The sequence below is a fragment of the Ictidomys tridecemlineatus genome, chromosome 11 (assembly GCF_052094955.1).
Source record: "Ictidomys tridecemlineatus isolate mIctTri1 chromosome 11, mIctTri1.hap1, whole genome shotgun sequence".
NCBI classification, from domain to species: domain Eukaryota; kingdom Metazoa; phylum Chordata; class Mammalia; order Rodentia; family Sciuridae; genus Ictidomys; species Ictidomys tridecemlineatus.
In genome coordinates this window covers 10,398,537-10,420,461 of record NC_135487.1, presented here as the reverse complement: position 1 = coordinate 10,420,461, position 21,925 = coordinate 10,398,537, and the positions used below count along the sequence as shown (strand labels likewise).

Below are 21,925 nucleotides of genomic sequence, written 5' to 3'. Positions count from 1 at the left end.
GGAAAAAAGTTAATGTTATTGTTGTGTATCAGTAATTTTCCAAGATCAGTTTTTAAAATGTTGTTTTTTATTCATAGACAATTTATTAAGTATGAATGAGGTGGGTCTTTTAAAATAGCTTCATTTACACTTATACTTCTCTCACTGGAATAGATATTTGCACCCCATTATTACTCTTACTTCTTAAATATTCTCTAAACTACCTCAATCTTTCTAGTACACTTAGCAAAACTGAATATCTCAGAAGTTTTTTGATACTTTTACACTCTGAAAAATTAGAATCAGCTTGGCACAGAGGTGCACACCGGTAATCCAAGAGACTCAGGAGGCTGAGGCAGGAGGATGACAAGTTCAGAGTCAGACTTAGCAAAAAGCGTGGTGCTAAGCGACTCAGTGAGACCTTGTCTCTAAATAAAAAATACAAAATAGGGCTGGGGATGTGGCTAAGTAGTTAAGAGCCCCTGGGTTTAAGCGCTGATTAAAAAAAAAAATCCCCCCCTCTCGATATCAACTAAGACTCTAATAGTATCCACCAATGTTCACTGCAGCCACTATTCTTAAGAATGTGAAAACCCGGGCTGGGGATGTGGCTCAAGCGGTAGCGCGCTCGCCTGGCATTCGTGCGACCCGGGTTCAATCCTCAGCACCACATACAAAGATGTTGTGTCTGGAAATACTAAAAAATAAATATTAAAAAAAAATTTTAAAAAAGAATGTGAAAGCCCAATAACTATCAATGGATGAATGGAGAAACAAAATCTGGAATATACCTCTAACTGAACATTACATTAAGTCATAAAAAGGAAAGTAGTTCTACACATGCTACAACATGTATAAGCTAGAAAGCATTGATGCTAAGTGAAAAAGGCTAAACACAGAGTATGATTCCACTTATGTAAGATTATCTTGAACAGTCAACTTCAGAGAGTCAGAAAATAGAAGAAAGGTTACCAGGAGATGGAAGACAAGAATGGGGAGTTACTACTCAAGGAGTACAGTTTCTATATGATGAAAAAGTTCTGGAAATATGGGCTGGGGCTGTAGCTCAGTGGCAGAGCACTTGCCTAGCATGCATGAAGCTCTAGGTCCAATCCTCAATGCCACATTACAAAAAGAAAAACAAAGGCATCTGTCCATCTACAGCTACAAAAAAAATTAACAAGAAAAAGTTCTGGAAATAGCGATGATAATTCTACAACATTGTGGTGGTATTTAATGCCACTGAAATATACACTTAAAAATAGTTTAAAAGTTAGGAAATGAGACTTATCAAATTATATTATGCACATATACAAATCACAATAAATTCCACCATTATGTATAATTGCACCAAAAAACATTTAAAAATTAAATGTAGGGGGCTGGGGATATAGCTCAGTTGACAGAGTACTTGCTACCATACACAAGGCCCTGGATTCAATCCCCAGTACCATCAAAAATAAATAAATAAATATAAAAGTAGTTAAAATTATAATATTATATACCCTTTTACCCCCCTCCAAATAGCAACCTTATGGCCAAACCCAAATTCACATAGACTTTTTTCCTATCTTAAAAAAAAGGGGGGGGGCTGGGGATGTGGCTCAAGCGGTAGCGCGCTCGCCTGGCATGCGTGCGGCCCGGGTTCGATCCTCAGCACCACATACCAACAAAGATGTTGTGTCCACCGAGAACTAAAAAAATAAATAAATAAATATGAAAAATTCTCTCTCTCTCTCTCTCTTTCTCTCTCTCCTCTCTCACCCTCTCTTAAAAAAAAAAAAAGCAATCAATCTCCCATCAAAATAAGTCAGCCACATACAAGAAAACAATCATGCTTAAATTCTAAATAATAAAGCGCTAAATGCAATGGTAAGAAAAACTAAGTATTCATGCAGATTTATGAATACAAAACAAAACCAAAGCACATCTACTTCACAATGGTGGGCTCAACTGTTGTTTTTTGTGGGGATGGGAGTTATCATGGATTGAACTCAGGGACACTCAACCACTGAGCCACATCCTCAGCCCTATTTTGTATTCATTTTTAGAGACAGGGTCTCACTGAGTTGCTTAGGGCCTCGCTAAATTGCTGGTGCTGGCTTTGAACTCGAAATCCTCCTGTCTCAGCCTCCCAAGCTGCTAGGATTACAGGTGAGCACCACAGTGCCCAGCAATTGTTATCATTTTTATATAAGAGAACACATTTTGGAAACAAAATACCAAACTTAACAAAAGAGAACTTAATTGGATATTGCAAATCTATGTCTATACTAAAAAAATTGGAGACACTCAGTTTTTAATTAAACAAATAAAAAGTCTGCTTAAATCTTTATATCCAAGAAAACACAGCCAGTAAATGTGATGTCCAATTTTGACTACTCTTTCCAAACAATAGTTTCTTTTAATATTCAAATATTTCTCAGCTATTCAAGATGAAACATTTACCTTTTGTGTAGTGTGTGTGGTACTGGTATAGAACCCAGGATTTCAGGAATGCTGGGCAAGTGCTCTACCACTGAACTAACTATACCTCCAGCCCCTACTGACATTTGTTAACTAAAAATGAGCAAGAACCAGAAGGCAGTGGTGCACATCTGTAATTCCAGTGACTCAAAAGACTAAGACATGAGGATCAAACTTTTGAGGCAGCCTGGGCAACTTAGCAAAACATGTCTTAGAATAAAAAACTCAGGGGATATAGCTTGCACTCCTAGTTTTTCAAGCCCTAGGCAGAAGAGAGGAAGGGAGGGGGCGGTGAAGAAAACCTAAACTAAGGAGCTATGGGTATGTAGCTCAGTGGTGGAGTGCTTGCCTAGCATGTACAATGCTCTGGGTTCAATCCCCAGCATGGTGGGAGAAACAAATAAATTTAGACTAAAATTAGTTTGTATTTGCTCAAAAATATTCACCATCAATATATTAAACTGATCAAAACACTATATCATGGCTGGGGTTGAGGGGAGTCAGTGACAGATGTTTGCTTAGCGTTTGTGAGTCCCTAGCATTACCATCCACATCCTTCAACTTATTCTGTACAGATATACCTTGGTATCCACAGGGGATTGGTTCTAGAACCAAAATATCTCCCTACTCACCCCAAAGGCAGATACCAAATAGCAGCTCAAGTCTTTTACATAAAATGGTAATGTATATGCATATTGACATACATATATCTTCCCATATACTTTGTGGAGGTTTTTGTTTGTTTTTTGAGATAAAGTCTCCCTATGTTGCTCAAACTGTCCCATAATTCCTGGGCACAAACAATCCTCCTATCTCACTTCCTGAAAAGATAGATAGATATTCCCATATACTTTAAACCATCTCTCAAAATTACTTTTAAATGCCTAATTAATTCAATGCTGCTGCTTTGTAAATATGTGTTATACTGGGAGATGGGGCTGTAGCTCAGTGGTAGAGAATATGCTTACCACGAGTGAGGTCCTGGGTTGGAACCCCAGCACCACCACACTCCAAAACCCCTTCTCCCTCAAAAAAGTGGTTATATTGTTTAGGGAATAATGACAATGCATAAGGCATTCACAACAGAATCAATTTTTTTCCAAATATTTTCAATGTGTGCATGATTGGCTAAGGAGGACCAACTGTATTCTTATATTCTTTCATTCCTGTAATACCAGTGACTTGAAAGGATGAGGTAGGATGGCCAGATTCAAGGCCAGCCTCAGCAACTTAGCAAGACCCTGTTTCAAAATAATAAAGTTTTAAAAGAACTAGAAACAGCTCAGTAGGGCTGGAGTTGGTGCTCAATGGTAGAGCACTTGTCCAGTAAAAGTCAGGCACTGGGTTTGATGGCCAGCACATTTAAAAAAGAAAAGAAACTTATATCACTGGGTTCAATCCCTATTACCACCCAATCCCCATCACCACCACCCCCCCCCCCGAAAAAAAAAAAAAAGATGCTCTTGGCATTTGACATGTATTAGGAGCAAAACAAAGATCATTTAGCCTCACAGAATTTACTTACAATTTTCAATTTTCTGACAGTGAAAAAAAAGACTCCTTCCTAGTCCAAAACTGTTTCCAAAAACTTCACAAGAAACTTACTCCAGGGGCTGGGGATGTGGCTCAAATGGTAGTGCGCTCGCCTAGCATGTGTGAGGCACTGGGTTCGATTCTCAGCACCACATAAAAATAAAGATATTATGTCCACTTAAAACTAAAAAATAAATATTAAAAAAAAGAAAAAGAAACTTACTCCATTAATTCCAAAGCGTGATCTATTACACATCAATCATTAGCAAACTAAAACCCAATAAATTTTCTTAATACCCCTTCTTTCCAGAAGGAACTGCATTCAACTTTGTCAGAGTTATCAACAAGAATACAAAGAGTAATTTTAATTCCAGCTTTTGCATCTGACCTACTAATAAGCAATAGCAATGAACTGCCACATACTTCATTTGCACACAACTCCTCCTACTAAAGAGATCAATCCTCCCTGAGTCATTCTTGAAACAACACAACAAAACTACACCCCACTGAGAAAACAACACATTCCAAGTTTGGTACTAAACTCCTCTATTTCCCAGTTAATTTCTAGAGTTCACATCTCAGGGGTTGGGGGATAAGCTCAATGGGAGAGCCCTTGCCTAGGAAGCACAAGATGCTAGGTTCAGTTCCAGCATGGGTGTGGGGATGTGGGATCAGACCTGAGCCTTTCATCATCGCCTACATTACTACTCTATTTCCAGGTAAAAAGATTCTGTCTTCCAAGGCTATCCAGGTTTCAAAATCCTACTACGAAAGGAAGAGTTATAGAATTGTGATGAGCAGAGTATAAGTCTCTTTGAAGATGCATGCAATTAACCTAGCCAACCACACACCTAAATCCAATTCAAGTTGATTATCACCTCAGCACTCAAAAAGTTTTAGATTTCTGATCATTTTGGATTTTTGGATTAGGACTGTTTAAAAGGTAAAGTCTATGCAAATATTATAAACTATGAAAAACTATAAAATCTTGAACACTTCTCATTTCAAGCATTTCAGATAAAGGATACTCAACTTGTAAATCATTTTCCAGAGATTACATACTTTATCATGGGCTGGGGATATAGCTCAGTAATAGAGCACCCTGGGTTTAATCCTTGGTACTGGGGGGAAAAAAAGAAGAAAGTTATCAAAATACCAATTTCTGGGCTGAAGTTGTGGCTCAGTGTAGAGCACTAGCCTGGCAAGTGTGAGGCCCTGGGTTCGATCCTCAGCACTGCATATAAGTAAATAAACTCCACTGACAACTAAAAATATTTTTTAAAAATGCCAATTTCCTACCTTTTTATCCCATGATTATCAAATTGTTCATTATTAGAAAGCAAATAAGGGCTGGGGATGTGGCTAAGCGGTAATATGCTCGCCTGGCATGCACGGGGCGCTTCGATCCTCAGCACCACATAAAATAAAGATGTTGTGTCCACTGAAAATTGAAAAATAAATATTTTTTAAAAATTATTTCGGGGCTGGGGATGTGGCTCAAGCGGTAGCGCGCTCGTCTGGCATGCGTGCGGCCCGGGTTCGATCCTCAGCACCACATACCAACAAAGATGTTGTGTCCGCCAAAAACTAAAAAATAAATTAGAGAGAGAGAGAATTAAAAAAATTCTCTCTCTCTCTCTCCTCTCTCACTCTCTCTTTAAAAAAAAAAATTATTTCTCTTTCTCTCTCTCTTAAAAAAAATATTAAAAAAAAAAAAGAAAAGAAAGCAAATGATAGGGTCTGGAGGTGTAGTTCAGTGGTAGGTGCTTACCTGGCATATTCAAGGCCCTGGGTTCCATTCCCAGCAACACCAAAAAAAAAAAAAAAAAGATAAAGGATCCAAGGGAGAAATGATGCATACCTGCAATCCCAATTACTATAATATAGGCTACACTGAAAGCTGAGGCAGGACAACTGCCAACCTGGGCAGTTTGGCAAGACCCTGGTCTCAAAAAAAAAAAAAAATGTTTAAAAGGGCTGGGCATGTAGCTCAGTGGGGTACCATGAAGGAGGCCTGGATTCAACCTTCAACACAGAAAAAAAAAAAAAAAGAACAACTCAAAATCACTTCTCATCCATTCATTCACTCATTTTGGTTCTGCTGTAGGGACTATATCCCTAGTTCTTTTTACTTTTTATTTTGAGACAGTGTCCCATTAAAACTGCCCAGGCAGGGCTTGGTGGTGCACACTTGTAATACCAGGAGCTCAGGAGGCCAAGATAGGAAGTTGCCAAGTTCAAAGCCAGCCTTAGCAACTTAGTGAGGCCCCAGGTAACTCAGTGAGGACGTGTCTCTAAATTAACTTGAATTTTTAAAAGGGTGGGGATATGGTTCAGTGGTTAAGTGCCTCTAGGTTCATAGCTAGTACAAACAAACACTGCCCAACCTGGCCTGAAATTTACCATCTTTCTACCTCAGCCTCCCCCAGTAGCTGGGATTATAAGTATGGGCCACCAGAAAGTATTGTTTCTCTTTTGAACTCAGGTCATAAATGTATCCATTTTAACCAATCTATCTAGAATACTGCAGGAACATCAACACATGTATTACTTTTTTATAGCAAAAAATATTTATGAAGGAGTTACTAATATATAAATCAACCACTTGGTTTTATACTTAGACCAAAAAACTGGTTTCCCCTCTGTGTCAGACATTTATTTATTTATTTATTTATGCATTGCTGGAGACCAGAGCCTTTCTCATGCTAGACAAGTACTGAACCACTGAGCAACACCACCAACCCCACACCTTTACTTCCTACTTCACAGACTGGGATTGCTTCAAGTATGCAAAAAGACAGGCTTCCAAGAAATTTTTAACAGGGCCTCCCTACGCTGCCCAGGCTGCCCCTAGCTTCGTAGATAGCGGGACTATAGGCAATTGCCACCATACACCCAGCTTAAATAATGTAGCTTAGCCCCTGTTAATTCCAGGGGCTCAGGAGACTGAGGCAGGAGGATGACAAATTCAAAGCCAGCCTCAGCAACTTAGTGAGAACCTGTCTCTGAATAAAATACAAAAAAAGGGCTGTGGATGTGGCTCAGTACATAAGCCCCTCTGGGTTCAATCCCAGGTATCAAAATTAATAATAATAATAATGTATTTTGGGCTCAAGAGGTAGCGCGCTCACCTGGCATACATGGGACGCTGGGTTTGATCCTCAGCACACATAAAAATAAAATAAAGAGGGGCTGGGGATGTGGCTCAAGCGGTAGCGCGCTCGCCTGGCATGCGTGCGGCCCGGGTTCGATCCTAAGCACCGCATAGATGTTGTGTCCGCCGAGAACTAAAAAATAAATATTAAAAAAAAATTCTCTCTCTCTCTCCTCTCTCACTCTCTCTTTTAAATAAATAAAGAAAGAAAGAAAGAAAGAAAGAAAGAAAGAAAGAAAGAAAGAAAGAAAGAAAGAAAGAAAGAAAGATGTTGTGTCCACCAAAAACTAAAAAATAAATATTAAAATAATAATAATAATGTATTTTAACATTAAATTAGAGCTGGGCACATTGTTTTTACACCATCACAGCTCAATCTTTTAAGTAAAAAAATTATTATGATAAAATAAAGTTAGTTATTTTAACCATTTTTACATGTACAATTCTCAATCTTTTAAAGCTAACCAAAGCTATTATTTGTCATCAACATAATAACTTTAGATATTAAAGCTACTTTATTAAAACTACTGATACACACTTCAACATACTAAATGTAGGTCTAACTCAGAATTATATACTTAGATCACAAGACTACTATTATTGGACATAATCAAATAAAGATAATGATATTTATAATGTCATGTCTCTTATCAATCAAAACAAATCAAAGTCAAAAGTAAAACTTGAAAGTTTTAACAATCATCTAGCAAGTCAAACGATTTCTTTTTCTGGGGCTGGGATTGTGGTTCAGCGGTAAAGAGCTTGCAAGTGTGAGGCACTAGGTTCAACCCTCAGCACACTATTAAAAAAAAATAAAAAGTTACTGTGTTCATCTACGACTAAAACTACAAGACTAAAAATTTTTTTTCTTTTTTCTTTCTGGTGCGTGCTCTATCACTGAACTGTTTACCCCCAGCCCTCTTAAATAAATTCAAACAGTCTACATAACAAATTAGTTAATGACTTTATGCTATCCAAAGACATGTACTGCACATAAACAGAAACCCACCGAATGGAAGAAAATATTTGCAAGTTATTTATCTAATTAGAAACTCTTACAACTCAATGATGAAAACAATCCAATTTTTTAAATGGGAAACAAATATAAACAGACATTTTTCCAAAGATATACAAATGAACAATAAACACATGAAAGATGATCCATATCGTCAACTCATAGGGAAAATAAAAATCAAAACCACAATGAGCCAGGTGAGGTGGCACAGGCCTGTGATCCCAGTAACTTGGGAGGCAGAGACAGGAGGACTGCAACAGATCAGGCTTGGCAACTCAGTGAGACCCTGTCTCAAAATCGAAAGTCAAAAATAAAAAGGGTTAGGGATACAGCTCAGTGGTAGAGCACCTCTAGGTTCAATTCCCAGTATAGTAAGTGTACACACACACACACACACACACACACACACACACACACACACAGATATCACTTCATATCTAATAGGATGACTTAAAAAAAAAAAAAAAAAGACAATATCAAGTGGAGACATCTAAACCATCATACAAGGAAGCCACTTTGGAAAAAACATGTCAGTTCCTCAAAATGTTAGACAAAGAGGCTGGAGATAAGTTCCATAATAGAGCTCTTTAAGTGCTAGGACTAAATTCATCCCCAGCAAACCAAAAAATAAAAAAAGAATTAATGCATAAAACCAGCAATTCCACTCCTAGGTATATACTCAAAAGAACTTAAAACCTGATCACATTAAAATTACATACAGAAATGCTTGGGCTGGGGATGTGGCTCAAGCGGTAGCGCGCTCGCCTGGCATGCGTGCGGCCCGGGTTCGATCCTCAGCCACCACATACAAACATGGATGTTGTGTCCACCAAAAACTAATAAAAAAATAAAATATTTAAAAAAATTCTCTCTCTCTCTCTCTCTTTCAAAAATAAAATAAAATAAAAAATAAATATTAAAAATTCTCTCTCTTTAAAAAAGAATGCTCACAGCAACTTCCTTAAAAGCCTTTTCCCCACTTCCAAAAAAGGGAAACAATTCGAATGCCCATCAAGGTCCATCCATGTTTGTAGCGTGTATCAGAACTTCATTTCTAAAAGTAAATAATACTCATTTTACATGTTTCTCATCACATATCTGATAAATATTCTATTTATCCGCGTTGGTCTCGGACTAGCAGGTCACTGAGATCCTCCCACCTTCAGGAACTCCGGATCTTTAGCATAGGATACATGGTATTGCTCTACCACTGAGTTAGCCCCATATTACTTTTTAGTATGAGAAACTACTGGTTTTAATTAGAAAGGGTTAAAAAAACTTAAAAACTGAGGATAAGCTTAATTCAACTAATAAAACTATATCCCATGTTTCTCTGAATTCAGAGTGAATGCCTAGATTCCTGTACATGAAAATCTGATATCTAGAACTCTTGGCAAAGGACACCTTTTTTCAGTAAAGCCCTAAATGATAAAATTCTTTGGAATTATTACTTCAGTGGGGGGGGCATATTATTTATACACACATATACACTATTCTAAAGCAATCTAATAAAAAGCCATTTACTAAGTAAAATTAACTTTTTTACTATTTATTTTTTAGGTGTAATGGATACAACACAAAACCCTTATTTTTATGTGATGTTGAGGATCGAACCCAGGTCCTGCCCATGCTAGGCGATTGCTCTATCGCTGAGCCACAATCCCAGCCCAGTATAAAAAGGATAGTCTCAACTAATCTTTGAAAAGATCACTAAATTTTGTGTTTTGTTTTGTATGACTGAATTCAGGGACATTCTACTACTGAACTACATCCCCAGGCCTTTTTATTTTTAGGCAGGATCTTACTAAATTACCCAGATTGGCGTAGAACTTGCCATCCTCCTACCTCAGCCACCCAACTGCTGGGATTACAGGTGTGTACTACTGCAAACACTACCCAATTTTGAAGAGAAAAACTCCAAATGTTCTGTGATCATATAAAATGCTCATGATCAACATTAACCACTTTTTAAATTAACAGCAGTAAACAAAAAAAACTAATGAAGACAAAACAACAATATGCAAGGCAAGTTGATCAAAAAAGGGAAGGTTGGGGAAAAAAAAAGTTCAAGTAGCAGAAGTCAAGACACTAAACAATAAATTAGCATAACTCTGCAGCAAGAGTCCCTAGTACAACTGCAAAGGACTCTTGGAAAGGGGCTTCCTACTTGCCTTGCCAGGACAATACTGACACTACAATTGATGAAAAAAATTAATCTCTATCCTTATTATTTATTTTAGTCAAATATTAATTTTTTAAATTAAAAATTTAGGAATATGTCTAGTTTTCACTGAAAAAACTAATGATTTATCCATATTTCATAACATATTGCTTGGATAGAAGACGACAAATATGTGATCATACCTTTTTAAAATATAAATAAATTCCATATTCTTTTCATATATCTATCTCTTACACACACACACACACACACACACACACACACACACACACTTGGAGGGAGAATACTGAGGTTTTACCACTGAGCTATATCCCCAATCCTTTTTATTTTTTTGGACATGGGGGCCTCACTAAATTGCTGAGGCTGCCCTTGAATTTATGCTTCTCCTGCCTTTAGCCTCCCCAGTGCCTGGGATTATAGGCATGCACCTCCACTTGCGGTTCACTAGAAATATTTTTCTAAAATTTTGAGCAATTACCTCTACTTCCAGTTAAGAAAATAAGGTTCTTCCTCATCACTCTTCAATCTCTAAATATTTGGCTTTTTTCTACTCAACTCCAACATTTTTTATAAAACTAATAAATAAACTTGGACTAAATTAACTTCATCAAATTAAAACTAAGTTACTAGATTCTATGCCTGAAGATCTTAATTATCCTTCCCTAAATTTATTAAATATTAACCTCTCCACTCAACTTAATATTTATTTTTCAGTTTTAGGTGAACACAATATCTCCATTTTATTTTTATGTGGTGCTGAGAATCAAACCCAGTGCCTCACACATGCTAGGTGAGCACGCTACCACTTGAGCCGCATCCCCAGCCCTCCACTCAACATCTTAACCTGCCTAGTTATAGCTCTCAAACAAAAAGCTTTCTCTAAAAACGATACTTTTTTTGAGGAATTTTCTCATAAAATTATTTTTTAAACAAATTTCAAATAAATTCAACATAAAGGCAATCAAAGGTCACAACCCTGAGACTCAAAACTGTAATCAAAAGTTCCTTTTTTGTACCTTCTTTTTTAGAAAGACAAAACAAAGTTATGCTGAAAAGGATTCATCTGTGTCCAAAAAAACAATTAAAAAACAATTCTGTTATTTCGTAATAAGGTAGAAGAGATAAAAAGAGGTCTATAAGAACAAGTCTTTATATGCCTTTGATTAGTGTAACAGAGCACATTTATCATTTTTTAAAATTAAGGGAAACCCAGGCAAGGTGGCACACACCTGTAATCCAAGAGATTCAGGCGGCCAAGACTGGAAGATGCCAAGTTAAAGGGCACATTGGGCAATTTAGCAAAAACCTGTCTCAAAATCAGTGGTACAGCAGTTGCGCAGCATGTGTGAAGCCCCAGGGTCAATTCCCAGTACTGCAAAAAAAAAAAAGTAATAATAATAAAATACATATTATGCAACATCTGGCTTGTTTGTATCAATGAACATGTGTGTTCATTTTAGAGTACTAAGGATTGAACCTGGGCCCTCCTGCATTGTCCAGCATTTTTCTTTTCTTTTTTTTTCTTTCTTTTTTTTGGTACTGGGGATTGAACTCGGGGCCCTAGGTTACTAAGCCACATCCCCAGCCCTATTTTGTATCTTATTTAGAGAGAGGGTCTCACTGAGTTGCTTAGCACCTCCCTTTTGCAGAGTCTGGCTTTGAGGTGTTGGGATTTCAGGCCTGCACTTCTGCACCTGGCTCCTCAGCTCCTTCTTAAATTTTATTTTTAGCCAGGGTCTTTTGAAATTGCTCAGGCAGGCCTGCAATTTGAGATCCTCCTGCCTCAGCCTCTTGAGTAGCTAAGATTACAAGTGAGCTCCACCAGCACAGCTGGAACAGGTATCTTAATTACTTAAGGAAGCCACAACAGTGAAGGTGGAAAAGGGAAAAAAAATAAAATAAAGATTCAGGTCAATAAAGTTTGGAAGAGGTAAAGTCAGGGCAAAATTTTAGTGAAATACCACACCAAAGTGAGGGTTGACACCCAAATAAAGGGAAAAAGGACTTCTAATATTATTACTAAGAAATGAACTCTCTGAGCCTGGTGGCACAGCTGTAATCCTGGCAGCTGTAGAGACAGCAAATTCAAAGCTAGCCTCAGCAATTTAGCAAGGCCCTAAGCAACTTAATGAGGCCCTGTTTCAAAATAAAGAATAAGAAAGGGCTGGCGATGTTGCTCAGTTGTTAAGCACCCCTGGGTTCAGTCCTCAGGACCAAAAAGGAAAAAAAGAAACTGTCTTTATCATTATCACCTCTCCCCTGACTCACATATGATAGAGCTCAGACTGATCCAGTGGTTGAGCTCACATTCCACAGAAAGTCAGTGATCCAAGTAAAATCAAACCTAAAATTTTAAGAATGAGGTGGTCCCAAATCTGCTTTAAAATGGCATCAGCAGCAAGTGCCATTTTGGCAGTTTTGAATCCATCCACAAGTAGTCTCCTACAGAAAAAATAAGAGCAAAAACAGGCAAATCACTTTCAGTCCCACCTTCCTTTCCTTGCCTTGCCCAGCTGGTTTCCAAGAAAGAGAACAGTTATGTACAGGAGGCCCCCAGAGGCGACAGAGGCAATGTCACCAGAGGTGAAGAAGAAAGGGAGACAGATTAAGTTGGGATATACCTACATAGAACATATAACTGAGCAAATAAGTATATCATGAATAATGGAAATCAGGTTTCTTGTCTGAGAAGGAATTTACAAATATGAAATGGGAGGTTAGAAAAATATTCACATGGGCTGGGGATGTGGCTCAAGAGGTAGCTCGTTCGCCTGGCATGCGTGCAGCCCAGGTTCGATCCTCAGCACCACATACCAACAAAGATGTTGTGTCCGCCGAAAAATAAAAAAATAAAATAAAATATTAAAAAAATATATTCACATATTGTAACATCTGTGAGCCCACAGTTTTAAAGTATGACACAGAGGCATGTTCATGTGTATATATACATGTACACCCAAAAAACACACCTCAGCTCTGCAGTAATGGCAGAAATAAATGTCTGTTTCAGTGACAGAGAAAGTACAAAATAAGCCTTTGTTGTGCCAGAAATGAGTATCTGAAGAATGATGGAAACACAGTAGCTAGCTAACTTTTTATTTTTCTGGAAGGAATGGGGGCTATGACAGGGTCTCACTATGTTGCCCTGGCTGACCTCAAACTGAAACTCCTGGGTTCAAGAGATCATCCTGCTTCAGCCTTGCAAGAACCTGGGACTACAGGTGCATGCTCAACTACACTAGTAGCTAGTTTAAAGGCTCCCCTGCTGGCTCAAAATTAGGATGTTATGGGCATCAAAACAAATAAGCAGGGCTGGGGACATAGCTCAGTTGGTAGAGTTCTTAGTTGGAGGATGGGGCAGGAGGACTGAAAGCTAGAGGCCAGCCTCAGCAACTAAGTAAGACCCTATCTCAAAATAAAATAAAAAGGACTAGAGGTATGGCTCAGTGGTAGAGAGCCTCTAGGTTCAATCACCAGTACCACCAAAAAAGGGAAAGGAAAAAAAAAGGAAAGAGAAACAAAGCAAATGTGACAAAATGTTAATAACTGGGGAATTTCAGAGAAGGAGATCTGGGAATTTTTTGTTCTGTTCCTAAGCTATCTTTTTGAATTCTTTTTTCTTTTGAAATAATACAGGAAGAAGAAAAGTAAATGAGGTCCTCATTCTGGTATATCAAATGTCCATCTTCTCACATCTAAGATTATGTTCTCATCCCAAGCCTCAGGGTGCTCTACTCCCCTCCTTTGCTTTGTTTTTCCTCATAGGTCATATACTGATGGTTGTGGGCTGATTGATAGGTTCTTGGGATTCATGTACTATTTTGGTTCCCCCACTCCAGGTACTGTGGATTGAACCCAGGGGTACTTTACCTCTGAGCTACACCCCCAACCCTTTTTATTTTGAGAGTCTTGCTAAGTTGTTTTACTGTTTGGTCTACTTCTCTATATGTTCAAAATTCTCCAAGTCAGAACTTTTTTTTTAATATATCTGAAATAAAAACTGGTGATACCATAATCTACATACACACTTTTTATTCCTGCATCAAATAAAAGCATATAGCAGCATATCTGATGTTATTATAATTTTTCCAAGTCATGATGAGGATGAATAATGATGCATGGGGTGTAGTGGTGCATGCCTATAATCAACTACCATGTTGGTTGCCTGAGAAGGGATTTACAAACATGAAAATGGAGAGGTTAGAAAAATTCTCATGAAGTTGGAATAATGTCTAGTATTAGCTACACAGGTGAAGAAATAGTGTTTTCCGTTTGAATTTTCCTACACATATTCCAAAACTATAAAGATTTGAGCAGTTTCTTATATAATAAAAATCCTTAAACATACTAGAGATATGTGAACCCACAGTTTTAAAATATATGACATCTAGGGCTGGGGATGTGGCTCAAGCGGTAGCGCACTTGCTTGGCCATATGTGCGGCCCGGGTTCGATCCTCAGCACCACATACAAACAAAGATGTTGTGTCCACTGAGAACTAAAAAATAAATATTAAAAAAATTCTCTCTCTCTCTCAAATATATATATATAATAAAAAAACTTGAGATTTAAAAATAATAATAAAAATAAATAAATAAATAAGTAAATAAATAAAATATATGACATCTATAAACCAACACCATGTTGTTCCCCCGCCATACCACATATGAAGGAAATACTAAATGTCAATAAGACATAAATATGTACTTTCCCATTCAAGTTTAGTGCTTCCTCCTGAATTCTTACCTAAGCAGTAACAGTCTTCACTAAAGATTCTAACATCCTTCTGATATAATAAAGTAATAATGTATTTTTTTATCATCATTCTTTCAACCCAAAGTAACTTTTAAATAACCCTGAATGCAAAGGAGCATAATTTTAAAAAATGAATGGGTGAATCAAAAAATGCCTGCTACCTAACAATTTACTGATTTATAAATTACATAAATCATTCTGGCACAATAACACACACCTGTAATCCTAGCTACTTGGGAGCCTGAGGCTGGAGGATCAAGGCCTGCCTGGGCAAGTGAGCAAGACCCTGATTCAAAACAGAAAATAAGGGCTGGGTTTGTGGCTCGGTGGTAGAGTGCTTGCCTAGCACATGTGAGGCCCTGGGTTCGATCCTCAGTAAAGATATAGCCTACAACTAAAAAATAAATAAATATTTTTTTAAAATGGTAAGAACTTAAAGGTCAATACAAGGTATAATTGGAGAAATTTCAGTTTGTCAATATTCTCAGCAACTAATATAAAGAAACAAAGACAGAGGCTGGGGATATAGTTCAGTTGGTAGAGTGCTTGCCTTGCATGCACAAGGCCCTGGATTCAATCCCCAGCAACACACACACACACACACACACACACACACACACACACACTTGAAGTTGGAGTAGTATCTAGTATTAGCTACACAGGTGAAGAAATAGTGTTTTCTGTTTGAATTTTCCTACACATATTCCAAAACTATAAAGATTTGAGCAGTTTCTTATATAATAAAAATCCTTAAACATACTACAGTTCTATTCGTTTCTATACTCAAAATTAAATCTTAAGCAATTAAATCCAAAGAGTCGCTAAATTTAAAGTTAGGATTTTATACAGTTATTCCACTGTAGTTTTTTTCAGTTATTCCACTGCGTTATTTTCAACTTGGCAGTCAAGGACCCATGCATGGGGACAATCTGAATATTGGAATGTTTTTTACCAAGAACATCTCTTCACTGCAAAGCATATTTCCACACACTAAAAACCAGCTAGATATCACTCATAAATTACATGGCTTCTAATAAAATAATTAACATTTGGTTTCCACATTTTTCAAATGTAAGCAACAATGCTGGGATACAGTTTAAGAACAGAGCATTTGCTTAGTATATTCATAGTCCCAGGTTCCATACCTATCACTGCCAAAAAAGAAAGTTAAAAAACAACCCTTCTAACTAAGGGGAAAATGACTTGAAAGAACATTTAGAAAAGCCTTCACTCACATCACTACTATGTTTATACTTCTGTGTAAATTTTCCCAAAACATTAGTGTTCATGGAATTTAAAATGTTTCATAAATCAAGCCTGAAATATTTCATAAACATATCAAACAACACAATCCCAAGTAATCAAGAATTTACAACAAAGGTGTCTGGAAATGTTACCTGCTACACAAATTGAATGCCATCACTCTTCCTTGCAATGAGGCCTAAACTGTCTTCCAATGTCACTTTTTTTTTCCTTCTTTATACTGGGAATTTAATCCAGAGGTGCTTTATCACTGAGCTACATGCCCATCAATGTTTATTTATTTATTTTTTTAATTTTGAGACAGGGTTTGCTAAGTTGCTTGGGACCTTGCTGAACTGCTGAGATTGGCCTTGAAATTGGGATACTCCTGCCTCAGCCTCCTGAGTGGTGATTAACTCCCTGCATAACTGATTTTTTTGTGTGTGTTATTTTAAAATATGCAAAAGTCTATCATGAAAATAGATATTCAAAATCATAATATTCAAAATCAGAGGTCATCTCATAGAAACCATCTGGTCTTGAATGCAGCAATGATGTAGGCTATGATAAGTAAAATTTGTTTAAGCCTAAAAATATCTCTTGCTATAAAGGACAAGGAAACTCTTCCTTATTATTTTATATGTGTCCAAGAAGTAAAGATATTTGAACATACGTAACATTTATTCCAACTATTTAAACTCGGGGAAAAAATATTGTGATGAAATTCCTTTTTTCCCCTCTTAGAAGTACTGAGGATTAATTCCAGGGATGCTCTACTACTGAGCTAAGTCCCTACTTGCCCCACCCTGCAATTTTTTGAGTCAGGATCTGGCTAAATTGTCCAGCCTCAGACTTCTGATCCTCCTGCCTCAGCCTCTGAAGTTGCTGGGGTTACAGGCATATACTACAGTACCCAGCCTGATAAAACATTTAAATTGCCAAAAATAAAGCATATTTAAATGGGTCTAATTCTTGACAAATTTTCAAGAATGAAGATTTACCTCACCCAATCTTAGAGTAACATTTAATTTATGACTAAAACAAGCCAGTGGGAGGTGAATGGAAAGAACCTAATCTGAAAATAAGGCATAATTTTTAACAAAATCTTTCAAGGGTTCTATTCATTCCTTCTTTCTAATTCAAGGCTGGCCTTTGCACACACCTCTCTCTTACAACTAAAAGACAGCAACCAATTGTTGTGTAATTCCTCCCTTCCCCCTTCAACCCAGCCAAGATACAAAGGAAAGGACTTTCTCCATTGTGCCCCTGTAATGAATCTTTGTTAACTAAAACCTGATTCAAAAAATAGTCCTTGCTTAATTTTTTTTTAATTCAACATATGGAAAGCTATAAAGAGAATGAACACAATAGATTTATTATTATGCACGAAGGTAAAGCCAAATTTTGAAAATTGCTCTTATGTTCTAAGGGTTTGGTCTTTCTTTGGCACAGAGGGAAAAAAGCCAAATCGGCATCCTTCCCTCAATCTATTGTCCACCAAAAACACTGATTAAAATATAAATTGGAAAAAGAAAATATGACTCGATACCACCCCATCCCACCCCCAAATGTGTCTAAACTGTCCTGCCTCCAGTACTGTCTGGTTTAGTTCTTTTTTTAATCCAAATACTTTTTAATCCAGATACAAAAGCCTAGTCACTGTTAAGAGAACATTCATCTTGAAAACGTTTTATATAATGTATTCCCAGTGTACACCTCTTAATCCTGTAAAACAGTTATTAGTTAATGTTGCAATCGGCTAGGGAAAAGGGCAGAAGCAGGCACTTAGGCGTCAGGTTTGTGTTTTTTTTTTTTTCCTTTCTTTCTCTTTTTTTTTTTCCTTCCATGGGGGGCGTTGTTTTGTTTTTTCGGTACTGGGAACTGAACCCAGAACCTCACACACGCTAGGCAAGTGCTTTACTACTGAGCTATTACCCCAAGCTTTAGTTTTGACATAGGTATTGCATGGTTTTTCTCATTCTGATGTCTACTGGACTCCAGAGGAGAATATCATTAAATTTTCTTGTAGAGCCATCATTCTGGTATAACTACCTTTCATCCCTTTTATTTAAAATTATTCAGATTTCGTTTTCCCTCCCGTAGGAGTCACACATTTTACAAAACATTCTACAAAAGGAATAAAAGGCTGGTTGGTCCTTTTAGCTCCACAGCAGGATCATGGAGAACACTTCTTGTAGGCGCAGAAAGATAAACAAGAAACCAGAAATAGAGATTACCTGTTTGCGGGGCGGGAGGTATGAGAACCGGGAATTCCGGGGTCAAGGGTGAAGGGGAGATTTGTCTCCTATGTACCTTTTTATACTCGCTGAAACCATTAAAAAGTACTGCCTATTCAAATGAGATAAATTCATTTAAAATTTCTAAAAATCGCCTTTAAAATAAAGGAGTTTCAGAGACACAGTCTGCTTTATTTTAAAATAAAACCTGCTTCTGTCAGTAGCATCTGTTTTGGTGCACAATAGGCAGACCTTCCTCTCCAACGCAGCCGTGAGCACTGAACACCGCCAAGCTCTCCGAGGCAGCCCCGCCGCCTCCCTCTGTGCATTCTGCGCTCTGCTCTGCCGATTCCCACATAAAGTGGGTCCTGGCCGCCATTTTAGAAAGTCATTCACACGAGCCGGACCGCAGCGCCATCCACTTAAAGCCCTTCCAGAACCGCCTGGGACCACTTCCTCGGTCCTCTCCCTACCCCCTCTCATCTTGCAGAGGGGTCAAACTCCCCGCCAGAGGCATGCAATGTCTCTGAACTCTGCCTAATACGGAATGACACGTCGGGCTCTTAACAGGAGCAGAGCGAATGCTGCAATGCACGTGTCTGCACGTCGGTGCTACGAATCTCCGGTGCAGAGACCCACAGGGAAAGTGCACCCGGAGATTAAAGGGAGCCCTTCTCAGCAGTTTTCCACTCCCATAATCTGCACCTAAATGATTTTTCCACCAAAACACTGACGATAACGGAGGCGGGGGCGGGAAAGGGGTGGAGCAGCACCAGGAAAGTTCCCATCTGCTACCCGCCTCAGCCCGCAGCCTCCGCTCGTCCCAGGGCACCGAGGCGAGTTTCTCCTCCGACCTCCCCCTCGCCGGTCTCTCAGGCACCACGTAGTAAACACCGGGAGTCCCGGGGAGCGCGCACCTCCCCCAGGCCTGCCGGGGACGGCTCAGCAGGTTATGAATGGCCTCTGCGCGCCCGGTCCTTTTCACACGCGGACACGCGCACACGCGCGCCCCAGCGGCGATTTAATACCCCGGTAACAGTAACCGCCAACACAATCAATGATCCTCCATCTGAAAGAGGAGCTCCGCCGCCGCTGCTTCCATTTCCTTATCCAAGCGGCTCCGGAACGAGCGACGCAACCTATTTTTCCCATGGTGACTCACTAATAAGGACGCCCCATAATTTCCCTCTCTCGCTAGATAGTAAGAGGAACTGAATTAGGAGCGAACCAGACTCGGAGCCCCTCAGGGTCCTGAAGACCGGCAGGGACAGCAACCTCCCAGACGGCCGCAGCTCTGCGGCGGTCCTCCTCTGAGTGCACCCAGTCCCAGCACCTCGTCATTTTAAGTAGTAGTCCCCACCGCGGCCTCCCCCCAGTGACAGCACACATGCACTCCACAAAGAAAACAAGCGCCAAGCGCTACTGAAAAGTAAGGTGCACCAAGAGCAGCACCCAGTCCTACATTTCCAGACAAAACGTTCGGGAAGGTGGAAACCATTACATCTAACCCTGAAAGGCCGGCGCCTTTGAATCACTAGATTGACGAATTCGGGGGTGGGGACAGGGCTACTCGAAAGGCCGCTGGGTCACAGGGCCGTGGCGGCGCGGGAGATGCCCGCCTTGCCTTCCCGGCCGGCGCCCGGACGCTGGGTCCGCCACCCAAGCCCCGGAGGGAGGCCGGGCGCGGGGCGAGGGCGTCCAGAGGCGCCGCAGCCCAACTTCGGGCAGCCTCCTGCGCCGAGCCCGCAAAACGCGAAACCACTTGCCCGCTCCGCTGGTTTCCAGGCGCAACCCTCCGCGAAGTCCCCGGGACCTCTCCCACCTCCAGGGAGCCCCGCGGTACCCACCGGGGCTTGGGTTTCCGCGCAGCCCTCCCTCTCCAAGCCAGACATCTCGAGCGCGAGGAGCGGGAGTTGCTGCGGGACACGGGGCGCCGCGGCGGTCGGGCGGCCTCGGGTTCCCGCCCGGCCGCGGCCACTAGCAGCCCCGGAGCCGGGCGCAAGGACGCGACCCCGCGGGCGAGCTCGGCGACAGCGCCGCTCCTCCGCGGACGCGAGGGCACCCGGCCTGCTCCCCTCGGCGGGGAGGCGGCGGCCCCGCTCCGCGGAGGCCCGAGGCCCAACGCCGCGAAGGGGCCGAGCGGCCGGGGACAGCGCGCGCTGCCCGCACCCGCCGCGGGTCTGGCCGGGGTCCTGCTCACCAGTTCCGCGCACGGGGAGGGGCCGGCAACGGGCCGGTCGGGCAGCGGCGCCCGAGGAGCGAGCGCGGCCCGGGGCCTCGTGTCACTCACCGTTTGAAATGCTCGATGATCTTCTCCTCCCGCACGTTCTCCGGTAAGTTGCCCACCCAGAGGTGCCTGGTTTCCCGGACCATGCTGGGCGGCGTGCCGGCGACCGCGGTGGCTGGCTCCCCCTCGCCGGCTTCGTACGAGGCCGTCAGCGCCGGGAGGCGGGCGCCGGGGCGGCGGCGGCGGCGGCTGCGGCGGTGGCGTCGGCAGCGGCGGCGGCTCCTCCGGCTCCCCCGGGTGCAGAGACCATCCCTCTCCCCCAGGTTCTGACTCTCGGGCCTCGCAGCTCCGCTCTGCCGCCACCACACACCCGAAGCCGACCCTCGCGCTCCGGCGGCGCATGCGCGCGGGCGGCGGCGGGCGGGGGGAGCGGGAGGAGGGGCAAGCGGGACCCGGGCGGCAGCGACTACGACGGAGCTGGCGCTGTGGCTGCCGGACGCTTCCCACCGGCGCGCGCGGCCCGCCTCCCGCCGCCTGGCCGCCGCCCCCTCGCCGCGGGTGCGCGCGCGTCCGCCGGCTCGCGGAGGCCGGGACGCCGAGTTCCTCACAGCCTGCGCGCAGGCGCGCGGCGCCGGGCGGGGAAGGGAGGGACGGCGCCGGGAGTCCTGCTCGCGCGCCGGCCCCGGGACGCGGCGGGCTCAGTGCTGCCCCGGCGCCCTCCAGCACCGCGAGCAGACGGCCCTGGCGCCGGCCTGGGGAAGGAAAGGAGAGGACTCGGAGGAGAGGCGGCTGCGGGAAGCGGCCGCCAGCCCCTGCCTCTTCCGGGCGCTTGGTCCCCGCCTGCTTGGGAAAGTGGCTGGAATTAGGCCGCCCTTCCCACCGCTGGCTGCGCAGTGACGGCCGCGGAAACCCGGCCCTCGCGGAACCGGGCTGTAACCTAAGCCGCTGCGTAGACAGCACCTTGCGAAACCTTTGCAAGGAGCCTTGCTGCCACTGGGCGCGCAGGCAGTAGAGCCGAAAGAGGCGGCGGAGTCTGAGCCTCCCCTCCGGAGGATTTGCGGTCCTTTAACACCATAGAGGAGAGGATTGGACCTCCGGCCTCGTTCGGGCTAGGGACTTTTGAAATCTGCAGTTGG

The 21,925-nt window shown here is 41.7% G+C and overlaps 1 protein-coding gene across 3 annotated transcripts in view; it reads right to left on the bottom strand.

Annotated features, from left to right (window-relative positions):
* Spen (spen family transcriptional repressor) overlaps positions 1-21,259 on the bottom strand; it is an 82,721-nt gene extending 61,462 nt beyond the window's left edge. For 2 of the 3 annotated variants that reach the window (XM_078025369.1, XM_078025370.1), the window contains exon 1: positions 20,853-21,259. In XM_078025369.1, the coding sequence (XP_077881495.1) occupies positions 20,853-20,935 (83 nt within the window). In that variant the 5' untranslated portion in view covers positions 20,936-21,259. The remainder of the gene's footprint in view (positions 1-20,852) is intronic. The other variant, XM_078025371.1, reaches the window with a different exon arrangement.
* Positions 21,260-21,925: the final 666 nt, after the last annotated feature.